Source organism: Clupea harengus, chromosome 3 (genome assembly GCF_900700415.2).
Source record: "Clupea harengus chromosome 3, Ch_v2.0.2, whole genome shotgun sequence".
Lineage (NCBI taxonomy): Eukaryota > Metazoa > Chordata > Actinopteri > Clupeiformes > Clupeidae > Clupea > Clupea harengus.
In genome coordinates this window covers 32,210,972-32,223,471 of record NC_045154.1, presented here as the reverse complement: position 1 = coordinate 32,223,471, position 12,500 = coordinate 32,210,972, and the positions used below count along the sequence as shown (strand labels likewise).

The following is a 12,500-nucleotide window of genomic DNA, read 5'->3' as shown; positions in this document are numbered from 1 at the left end:
GGCACGGTGACCAGGAACATGTGCTCCTGACGTGTGCTGGTACTAATGCCTGTGTGCTTGGGGACTCTTGCGGGTTGTGTGTTAGTGGTGGGGTGCCAGCGATGGCTCTGGCATGGCTTGGCAGAAGGAAATGTGAGCTGGCATTTCATGAGATGGGGAAATACACTATTAATACATATGCAACATAGAGCTGTGGGTCTACTGAGAACACTAAAGCTAAAGCTAAACACTAAAGCTCCTGCAATCATAATGTGCCAATGAGCATACGCATCTTTAGACATGTCACTCCTGCGTTAAGCATGATCCTATTCTGTAAGTAAGTCTTATCGCGGTGTGATTAATGCGATTCGAACACACAGATCGGATCCTTATTCTTTATTTTTAAGCTGCAGTCCTTCAAAGCTCTTCTGAAATGTAATGGCTCATTCCGCCCGCAGTCAACGACCCCTGAGTCTCTCGAGGCTGCAGGGACAACTGCTGAGGACTGTGTCAGCACATTAGCCAGAAATACACAGCTCATATTTCCCATAACAAACAGTCAAGGTCCCAAGAACCACACAAGACCCCCCCCCCCTCCCTCTCTCACACACACACACACACACACACACACACACACACACACACACACACACACACACACACACACACACACCTCAGCCGGCCATATTTACACACACCTCACTCTGCCATGTATAATCAGCTCATGAAGCTATGAAACTATAAAACTAACTATAACTAATTATAAAAACAAAATGTCTGTGATCTGCTCTGCCCACTTACAATTTCTCAATCCCCCATTGGCCCTCACCTGTGCTGAGGTGCAGTTGTGTGCGGCCGCTTGGATCTTGGCACTGATGACGTGTGAGGTCCAGTGGGCGAGCCAGTAGTCGATGGCCACCATGAGCGAGTGCTTGAAGAGCTGCGACAGCAGCAGCAGCGACAGCAGCAGCAGGCCCGCCGAGCTCAGGTACCTCCCGAACGACTTCCACGGGATGGTGGTGCGGTGCCGCATCACCTGCGACAGGATCTCCTCCTCGTCGCTCTCCGTAGACTCCTCTGGACGCACGGAAGGAGAGGCAAGAGTGAATGAGACAACAGAAAAGGCTACGGGAGTTTGCAGTCTGCTGTTTTAGTTGAGTAAGGGGTACTTCACACACTTGCAAGCGGTACAGTACAATATACAAGGGATGCTTGGATGGACAAGGGTGGACAAAATGACTTCAAGACGATTTACTTGAACCAGCAGCTTATATTTCAATATGGTCTAAATCATACATTACATTCACTGGCCACATTAACGAGATTAAGATGTCCATTACTCGCATGTGGACGAAATGACAGTGATAGCGATCTTATTTTTGGTCTCTTCTCAGCATGTTGGATGGATAATATAGATTTTAAATGGGCCAAATAAGTCTTAATAGCACGCTCGAGTAAAAACATAACATGTTTGCCTACACCTGAAAGAATCGGGTGAAATAATGAGGAATGAAGTTTCATTATAAGAACAATGTTCTCAAAAACGAGCATTCAATTTTTTTTAACAATCCTTGAATAACCCTATCACACATTCACCATAAAGGTAACTACAGTGTTCTTTCTGCTCATGATTGTCATTACCGGCGCTAAATAAACAAACCTTTGAATGGACCAGACATAACAGCCCTGAATCACTCCCCTGACTCAAAACCTTCATTTACTGTGTAGCTCTTTCCCTTCCCCTTGTCCTAAGCACAGCTGTCTGTGTGTTTCCCTGAGAAGCCTCTGTTTGACCTCTAATATCAACAGCAGGTCTCATGTTTTTGGCAGATTGGCTGAATTCTAACTGCCTGTGTCTTCTAGCAAACTTTTTACGACAGCGAGCAAAGGGGACATCAGTAGGACAGTGTACAGGGTGTTCACACTGTCTCTAGGGAAAGATATATCTATCCAGGGCAGAGGCGTCTTGAGCTTGCAAATTCTTGTACCACATATCCTTCAGTTTCTCGATATATGAACATTCTGCATGGGAGGCACATAAGTAGGCCTATATGCGCACAATAAATGAAATGGCTGTTTAAGACAGCGCCTGTTTAAGACAGCCCCTGTTGTAGGCTGGATAGCATTTTGTCAGGGGATTTGTGCTCAATGTAAATCTTGATGAGATCTACTGTTTACCAACCAGGCCAAGTAGCCGTTTGCTTAACCAGTTGTATCAAGCTTAGGCCCCTTAATCATACATATCTAATGACGTACCTGATCTAGGATCAGATATGGTCAAATCAGTAAGAGGGAAAGAAAAGAAGAAAGAAAAAGAAAGAGCGTAAGGAAGGAAGAATGGATGGATGAATTAATGAATTAATGAATACGGGTTCTTTCCTCAGTATAATACCCATTCATTTGTCACCGATAATAGTCAAATACATGTGGAAAAATGCAGTAGTTGCAACTGGCACACACACACACACACACACACAACACACTGGTGCTAGCGGCACTGCTAAGCTTTAACACCCACTTAACACCCCAAATATACCTCATTGCATCACACATGCAGCTACCGCATGTGCACACAAGTGCGTGTGGTGTCGGGTCAAAGAGAGGGAGAGAGAGACACATATGGACCATCAAACAGGGAACCACTGAGGCATCACACACATGCTGGTGTCACTGTCCTGGTTGGAGGGGCGGGGGGGGGGGGGGCTGTGAGGGGAGTGGGGGCTGTGAGGGGAGTGGGGGGCACAGTGAGATATGGGGAGGTTGATAAGCAGCACACACAGAGCAGTAAGTCACCACTCGTGCACACCACTGAGAAAACCATGCCATCAACCCACACCTGCATAACCCAGAGCTGAAGAAATCCCACAAGTCCACAGTGAGATGCCACCAAGATACAGGAGACAACACAGAACTGGTAAAGAACACGTCGTCTAACAGTAACAGACAACACAGAGATCAACAACAGGGTGAAATGACCAAAGACTTTCTGTGATTACACGAATCGAATGGCTGGTCTTGCAGATGTCTAGCACAAGGCTGGCCCAGCGTGTGGATTCCTAGACAGTAACTCATTGTAATTCAGATAGTGCTGCAGACAGTAACTCATTGTAATTCAGATACAGCCTTTCAATGGGAATAGGTATTACAGATTGGCTCTAAGATTGAAGCAAAGTAGAGCCAGTTACAAAGAGAAACTGCTCCAAGGGATTAGCCAGTCTTGCTGTATGTGACAATACCAGGATTTCAAAACACATCTCTGCTATTTGATTGGACTCGTAGGGACTAGGGATTTGTGAATCAATAACACATGCTGTGCTGTGATTTTGTTGTGATTGGACATGATGGATCTAGACCAAAAGACTGGAGGAGAAATATCACAGTACACTGAAGGCAAATTTACATTTCAAACTTTTTCAGGTGCTGACATTTTTGAACGTGAAACAGTGACAAACAATACAAACATTAATGGTGTGCTATACATCCTCCAGATGTTCGACATAAACAACAGACGAAGACCAGTGAACCTCTCATTCGTCAACGGTGACAAGGAAATGATGCTATCAGGGCTTGTGTTTACCTTCATCCTCGTCCACGGTCTTCGGAGCCTCACGTGAGTACATGGTCCTGCGTAGGTTCTTCCTCTCTAGTGCCGTCATGTTGTCCTCCACTGTCTCCTGAGCCACGGGGCAAATAACACACACGAGGGAGAGTATGTAATCAAGGGCAGCTAGACAGGCATGAGATGACTTGCTCCATCGGAGGAAACTGCTCCACAGAGCAAACAAACTATTTAAATGGTGGGAAGGACTTCATCTGCCATCTTTTTACCAATGAAAAATGTGCCATAGCAATTACGTGCCATTAATCATTAGGGCGTTAGTTCAGATGTGTATGAATAAACAGACTCTGAAGAGTGATAGTTGCTGTGAGGGCAGTGGAGTAGAACCGTTTGGCAATCATGTGGGTGCATACTGAAAGGTGTCTCTTATGAAGGTGTGTAAGCGAACACACAATCTGTGACCCAACAGGACTTTTGCGTTTCACAGATGTAGTGGGATGGACACTGGTGGGCCCCCGATGTCACGCCTCACCTTCTCAAATTCCTGGTCCTGTCGGTTCATGAGGGTCTTCCACTGCCCAAAGAGCTCTGGCTCGGCAGTCTGGATGTCCTTCAGCGTGCCCTCTGTCTGGATGCTCCCGTCCTTCATGGCAATGATCTGGAGATCCGCCAGAATAACAAAAGCACAGGGCTTTTTAAAAGGTCACAGAAGTTACAGAACAAATGATGTGTCCTTCTCAAGTGAAGCCAACAAATCCTTCTGCTCCCCAACCTATATCAATGACAGGAAGGAAGGCAAGCCATGTGCTCCCATAGTGACTCATTGAAAACTGTTTTCAATGCAGGGGCATATCCACTCTTTCCTCTCAAAACACCCTCATACACTAGCAGGGTGAAATAAAGATATGTGTCTGTAAGAACAGATGTGTCTGCATCTCAAGACTTGTGAGAAAAGAATCAAGATACGTAGCTTTCCAATATTTTCTCCGCCCTTATGATACTCTTATGGACATCACAGGTTTCTTTGGATATCCATTTGGCTCAACTGATCCCCATTCTTGTACTTTAGTCCCAGTATGAAACAAGCTACACGTCACTCCAGCTCAAATACTTGATTCTTGAATACTGATACTAGTCATGTCCTCTAAGGCTGATTTAGAGTGTGCACGTTAGTCACACTTGCAGGCACTTGAGTGTGTCAATGTGGCCCTGAAGACGGAAGAGACGACTCAAATGAAAAAACGATAGTTCTTCTTGGCTCTCTTCCAGCGTCTTTAAGAGCCTTCCTGAACGACCCACCAGCTGCCACGCTGAGTAGTGATTTGTGAGTACAGCACAGAGGATGAGACCAGCAAGCTCAAGCCACACAGTCACAGGGCCAGCTACTGGGGGCCCAGACATTAGGAGACATTCACAGACATTCTGTCATATTCTGATATGCAGAGGGCTTTCATTTCGGATGTTGACAATCATGTGGGTGCATACTGAAAGGTGTCTCTTATGAAGGTGTGTAAACGAACATTCTGTGATATTCTGATATGCAGAGGGCTTTCATTTCGGATGTTGAAACTCTACCAGCAGACTAGACCTCATTTTAAACTATGAAAAGGCAAATGGCAGTGCTTAACCCCATACTCCAATGTACACGTGTAGTTATTATCCCTGCAGCTTCTCACCGTCGGTTTGAAAAGTTCCACCGGTTACAGTGACATAGTTGCCTATCACAGGCCTATTTCTGCTCTACTACGTGGTTGAGGCACCATAAGTCAGCCATGACTCACCCAGTCGGCGTGGGGAAGGTACTGCAGCCTGTGTGTGACCAGCACTACCGTCCTCTTCTCCTCCCTCAGCAGCTTCAGGATGCCGTCCTGCATAAGGTGGTCGCTCAGGTGGATATCCAGGGCAGAGAAGGGGTCATCCTGCACAAGGGAGAAGAGAGAGAGAGAGAAAGAGAAAGAGAGAGAGAGAGAGAGAGAGAGAGAGAGAAAGAGAGAGAGAGAGGAGAGAGAGAGGACAGAGAGAGGAGAGAGAGAAAGAAAGAGAGGTAGAACACCAGTGAGAGGGGGACACTCAGACACAGGGGGGCGTAATTTAGCTGCCATGAAACACACACACACTGTGCTTCAGCTGTTACTGTTAAAGAAAGTATTAGTATATTTTATCATGAATGTTTTAACTAAAAGGCTTGTTCAAAATGCTGTCTGTAAAGTGTGTGTAGGTTGGACTTTTGGAAGACACTTAGCAGAGCCAAGAATGTGAACCCAGATACCTCACGTATATGTTTACATACGATAAGAAGGAATTGGGGGTTGTGAAATGTCTGTTGGTGGGCAGGTGTAAGATCTCAGCATCCTGTCTGCCATCTAATGTAAACAATGCGTTCTGAATAAAGGGAGTTGTTTTGAGCATGGCACGGCAGGGAGAGCTTGGTTAAGCGGCTCCCTCCGCCGAGGGCCTGGTGTAACAGGTCACTTATTATAGTTGTGGTGTCTTTAATCTACTAAGTAACAGTTTAGGGTTTTTTTCCCTGACAGTTACACAGATTACACAGCATTAATGTATAGATTTATATGGATTTCGTTGAGACACACATGTTGTGGTTAAACACAAAGCTATGCACTGAATGACTCGTTTACCAGGCTAAATGTGTCCTTCCTGTTCCTGGCTGAAACAGGCAACGGAATATGGACTGTGCCCTATGAATTATTCATTCACAACTATGGAAAGCCCGGACTGCTTATTTTGCTAACATAATTTCTTCTTCAAAAAGAAATCCTAAAATTGTATTTGACACTATTCATAATATTGTTCCACCGCCCCCTCTCCACATTACCATATTTTTTCTGTCAATGATTATAATCATTGTAAGTTCCTTACTGAATGTGTTGATAAGGTAATGGTTAAGGTCCATGGTTAGGAAGATGAAGCTACCTTCTTCTCTATTTTTAAGGGTTTTGCAAATTTTAACCCCACAGTATCAGCTATTGTTAATTTTCCACTATCTACAGGATATGTTCCTTCCTATTTTAAGCATGCTACCATCCAGCCCTTAGTAACTTAAACCCTGCTGTGTCCAAGAACTATAGGCCTATATCTAAACGTATTACTTTGGCAACATATTTAGAGAAGGTTGTGGCAAACAACTCACTGCTGCATTGGAGAGGCAGAGTATTTATGATGATATGATTAGAAGTTAACTCTGGGTTCCTTATCGCAGTTGACTGCGATATAACAGATTGGTACATGACGTCAGTCATGGGCCCAAATCGAAGCATTTATCCATTCACGCCTGAAAGGCTGCGATTCGTCCGGGCTCTCTCCTGAGCCCGCCCCCTCAGGAGCCTATAAATTCAGGAGCGCGACACGAACATATCCTCTATGAAAACTTCGCAAGACAAAGCACCCAGCTCCGAGTATATCTCATTTCTACGCTCATTTTCTGAACATCTTGTGCCTATTGCTCATTACGAGTTGGTGAACTAATCGGGTTTTTTACCCTCACTAGCTCAGGGCGCTACAAGATTCGACTTAATTTTAAGAAAGTAGAGTCGCTATCCTAGCTGGTTAGCTGGCTCAGTTTCTGACTAGCCTGCTAGCTTTTTAGAGTTAGAGTTACCAAGTTAGCTCGTTAGCTGGCTAGTCCACTGACTACCCTGCGAACTGGGTTGCTGCCTAGCTGCCGTCCCCGTTGGGAAGGTAAGCGAACTATGTCTTATTACCTTCGCTGGCTTAGTGCCGCGAATTAAGGCTTATAGACTTAGAAATTCGAGCTAGCTGCCTAGCTTGTTAGCTTGATAGCGGGCTAGCCTACGGACTACCCTGCGAACTAGCTTGTTGCCCGACGGTTATCACCGTTGGGGAAGTGAACGAACTCGGTCTGTACTCCCATCACTAGCGTGAGTTCCGCGAGATAAGACTTCCTAGACTTAAGAAGGTTGAGTTAGCTACCTAGCTTGTTAGCTGCTAGCCTACTGGGTTATCGAACTCGCTGTACAAATTTTCTCTCGTTCCAGTGCCTCGGCAGGCTAAATGCCTCCCATGCTGGGATCGCAGGGATGCGAGACAGCCGACGCCTGCTCAGATTGGAGAAACTCTCCCAGCTGAGCAGTGCACAGCGTCGGCAACAGGTAGCGGGGGTCCGGTAGCCGCTTTCTGCTGCACCCCCCCCCCGCTCCACCATCCCAGTCCTTCACCCTCCCTCCTGGTAACAACACACCACGAGGCAGTGAAGCACCCTCACCGCTTTCCAATCAGCCCATTCCAGAGGTGGATTTCGGGCTGGAGACGGAGAGCCTGCTCAATCAGGTGCAGCGGGGACAGTCTCATTTCCTACAAATGAAATAGACTCCCGGCTCCAAAAAAGAAGCAATAAGTGTAGTGCCTCCCGAGGAGGCAGCATCAGGCTTCTACAGCAGATACTTCCTGGTCCCCAAAAAGGACGGAGCTATCGGCCAATATTAGATCTACGTGTATTGAACAAAGCACTCATGCCGCTGAAGTTCAGAATGCTGACCCCCCGCCGGCTAGTGCAGTTCATAAGACCAAACGATTGGTTCATCACGATAGACTTCAAAGATGCTTACTTCCATGCCCTGAACAACCCCAGACATCAGAAATTTCTGAGGTTTGCGTTCGGAGGAATAGCATACCAGTTCCACGCACTCCCATTCGGCCTGGCTTGGCACCGAGGGTTTTCATAAAGTGCGTGGAAGCAGCCATCGCCCCATTACGACAACGCAGTTGCGTTTATTCTATTATTTGGGCGATTGGTTCGTTGCTCTCATTCAAGAGCAACAGCGGTGCAAGACTGCCATCTAGTGGTGGCACACCTGCATCGCCTAGGCTTCGTAATAAACAAGGGAAAAAGCGTGCTGTGCCCAGGCCAGACCACGCATTTCCTAGGCATGGTTCTAGACTCCACCTCCATGGAGGTCAGGCTGTCCCAAGACCCAATAAATGCCATCAGATCATGCGGGCATCCGACTAGGACAGTCAGTCCCGTCGCTGTGCTGCCAACATCTGTTGGGAATGATGGCATCGGCCGCGATCGCTCTCCCGCTGGGGATGTTGCGCATGCGGCCGTTCCAAATGTGGTATCTGTCTCTGAGACTCAATGCAGTCAGAGACAGATAACGCAGAATAACGGTGTCCCCCAGATGCAGGAAAACCCTGGCAGTCTGGAGAACTCCCTGGTTCCTCGCGGCGTCAGGCACTATGGGCATAGTGACACACCGCGTAGGGGTAACCACAGATGCCTCCACCAGAGGCGAACGGCGAACGGTAGCCCTTGCGCTGCAGCACTTTCTACCCAGATTAAGTGGTCCGCATGTGTTGGTGAGGACGGACAACACTAGGGCATTGGCATATATAAACCGCCAAGGCGGAGTGCGCTCCCCGTCACGGCACCACTGGGCGAACCGCTTTCTCCTGTGGGCAGCAGTTCACAGGGCAGTTCATATTCCAGGCCACCTCAACTATGGGGCGGACCTGTTATCAAGGGGCAACCCTCGAGCAGCAGATTGGTGTCTACACCCTCAGGGGATAGAGCAGATCTGGCAGCGTTTTTTTCAGGGTGCAGGTAGATCTGTTTGCGAGCAGGCAGAACACCTGCTGCCTTTTCTGGTTCTCGCTAGGGGGCGACAACCCCCCACTCGGCATAGACGCACTGAGCCACCAGTGGCCGAGTCTGCGCCTACATGCGTTTTCCCCGAGTTCCGCTCCTCCAGCATGCGCTGAGCAGGGTAGCGGACGAGGGCAGATTGTTATTGATAGCCCCCCACTGGCACAACCAGCCGTGGGTAGCGGATTGGATCAATATGTCAGTGCAACAGCCTTGGGAGCTGCCTCTTCGGAGAGACCTCCTATCACAGGCGCACGGGACAGTTTGGCATCCCCGTCCAGAGCTGTGGCGTCTCAGGGCCTGGCACCTGAAAGGTGCAGGCTCCTAGCGTCAGGCTTATCAGACGCGGGGGTAGCTATGATACAGAGTGCCCGAGCAGTGTCGACACGGGCTCTGTATACGTTTGAATAGGCTTGTCCAGTACGCGCTCTCCGCTGTTATGTAGAGCGCACTGGGGCATTCAGACCAGCTATTGTGTGCTTTGGTGCACGTGCAAAAGGCAGACCTCTATCAAAACCGAGCCTCTCCCATTGGATAGTAGAGGCTATCGTGTTGTCTTATAAGAGTTTGTCTTTAGATCCCCCGGAGAAGTTGCGTGCGCACTCTACGCGGGGGGTCTCTTCTTCCTGGGCCTTAGTGAAAGGAGTCTCAGTGGAAGATATTTGTAAAGCTGCAAGCTGGAGTTCTCGCCACACTTTCATTAGATTCTATATGTTAGATGTGGCTGAACTTAGTTGTTTACAAGGTGTTCTACAGGCAGGCGATCTCTCAATCCCCTGGCCTGAGAACGATATAATGATGGATGTGTTCATTAGTGTCTACGTGTTGTGTTGCGAATGAACCATTCTGGGGTTGTTCCTACAGGCGAGGGATCACTGATCCTTGTCGCCTAGGTATAACCTAGTTTCTTACAAGGAGTTCTGCAGGCAGGCGATCTCTGAATCCCCTGGCCTGAGAACGATGTAATGATGTATGTGTTCATTAGTGTCTAAGTGTTACGTTGCAAATGAACCATTCCAGGGTTGTTTCCTACAGGTGAGGGATCACTGATCCCTGTCGCCTATGTCAAAGGATATGCCCTATAATGTTCACCGCCAGCTGCTGTATGAACCTCTAGGAGGGCAAAAGCAATGCATTAAGTTGGTGTGTGTGATTGGCTGCCACTGTACTATCACGCGGGAATGTATACGGTCCCATTCTGTTATATCGCAGTCAACTGCGATAAGGAACGTCTCGGTTACTAACGTAACCTCGGTTCCTTAAGCAGGGACCAGATATAACAAGTTTAGCGTGTACAGTGTTGCCTTGGTTTGATACTTCTTGCTCAGTTTTCTTCCAAGGATATGTTCGTGTCGCGCTGCTGAATTTATAGGCTCCTGAGGGGGCGGGCTCAGGAGAGAGCGCGGTCGAATCGCAGCCTTTCAGGCGTGAATGGATAAATGCTTCGATTTGAGCCCATGGCTGACGTCATGTACCATTCTGTTATATCTGGTCCCTGCTTAAGGAACCGAGGTTACGTAAGTAACCGAGACGTTTCGGAAATGACACTCTACTGAAACTGCTCTTTTGAGGGTTTCAAATGATATTTTAATGTCCTCTGATGTGGGTGATTTTTTCTGTGTTAGTTCTACTCAGCCTCGGTTCTGTGTTTGACACAGTAGACCACCATGTTCTCATTAAGAGGTCACGTACAGCATTAGACTGGTTTACATCTTATCTCACTGATTGAAGTCTCACTGTCTCTGTTGGAGACTCTGTGTCTGATTTCTCTCCACTGTCCTGTGGTGTCCCAAGGGCTCCATTATTCCCTTTCTAGGCGGTCTCATATCACCATCTTTTCATTGGCTCCCTGTTTTGGCTCCACTCATCAGCTCGCTCTCTTAGGTCAAACGAGCTTAACTTACTGTCTGTCCCACGCACCCGCCTAAAGACCCATGGTGATCTTTTGAGGCCGTAGCACCTAAACTGTGGAATGCTCTGCCCACACCTTTACGGTCTGTAGATTGAAGAGTGAGCTAAAGATATACCTGTTTAGACACACATAATGTGTATGCAGCAGGTCTGCATTTTATGTATTTAAATGTGTATTGTGTATTTCATTATGTATTGTGTTTTCTAGTTATTGTCCTTTTAAACACATGGCTTGGGTGGTCACTTCATCTTCTATGTTTGCTCGTTTTTACGTTGTGTAATCCTCTTGTAGGATACAAATACATTTACTATGGCATGCACTTTAACTGATTGAGAGTGCATGTGGATAAGTGCACGTTCTAGTTAATATATTTAATCAATGCATGTAACAGCAAACCGTGTATCCATTTAATTCCAATGGGCCTCCATTTAATTCTCGGTTGTGGCAACGCCTATAATATATGAGAATATAGTGTGAGCACGGACACTAACGCCTATATTATATGAGAATATAGTGTGAGCACGGACACTAACGGGAGGTGTGGAGTGAGCACGGACACTAACGGGAGGTGTGGAGTGAGCTTTCTGTGACTTAGCACTTTGATGATGACATGACTACCCTTGGGTCCAGTAAATCAAAAGGACAAACTGCTATGTAGACATTCGCACACACACACACACACACACACACACACACACATGCACACACACACACACGCACACACACACACACACACACACACACACACACACACACACACACACACACACACACAGAGAGAGAGAGAGAGAGAGAGAGAGAGAGAGAGAGAGAGAGAGAGAGAGAATAGAGGGCTTACCAGAAAGACCACATTAGTAGACTGGTACAGGGCTCTTGCCACGCTAATGCGTTGCCGCTGACCTCCTGACAAGATGATTCCCTGGTGGAGGGAGAAGAGAGAGATGGTGAGGGACGGACAGAAAATGAAATGACAGGGAGGGGAATAAGAAGAAAGAGAGGGCCGGGGTAGAGAGAGAGAGAGAGAGAAGATGAATGACTGGGACAAAATAGTGCTGTTTAATAATTCAGTGCTAATCACGACAGTGATGCATGGAAAACAATATTTTTTTTTCTTAGTATTCAGGGAGGTGCCGTGACCTTGGCCTATTTCCTGAACAGACAGAGAGATGGTATGAGATAGAGAGAGAGAGAGAGAAAAAGAATGAGAAAGAGAGCGAGGAAGTGATGAGGACACAAACACACCAAGTGGCGGTGAGAAAGAAGAAAGAGCTGACATAGAGACATGGTGGTGGTTGTCCCTCTGACCCTCTATTGCTTGAATGGGAGGACTGGCCCACTTCAGCTTCCAAGGGATGTGTGTGTGCTAGATAACATTAGATAGTACAAATTCACATGGGGCCTAGTCCAGACAAGAGGGTAAGACCAGAGAG

General features: G+C 47.2%; 1 protein-coding gene across 1 annotated transcript in view; it reads right to left on the bottom strand.

Annotated features, from left to right (window-relative positions):
* abcc8 (ATP-binding cassette, sub-family C (CFTR/MRP), member 8) overlaps positions 1–12,500 on the bottom strand; it is a 55,427-nt gene that overhangs the window by 11,614 nt on the left and 31,313 nt on the right. Inside the window, exons 21-25 of the mRNA XM_031565437.2 lie at positions 11,909–11,989; positions 5,320–5,457; positions 4,071–4,196; positions 3,557–3,653; positions 809–1,056 (exon numbers count right to left, since the gene is read on the bottom strand). Of these exons, the coding sequence (XP_031421297.1) occupies positions 809–1,056; positions 3,557–3,653; positions 4,071–4,196; positions 5,320–5,457; positions 11,909–11,989 (690 nt within the window). The remainder of the gene's footprint in view (positions 1–808; positions 1,057–3,556; positions 3,654–4,070; positions 4,197–5,319; positions 5,458–11,908; positions 11,990–12,500) is intronic.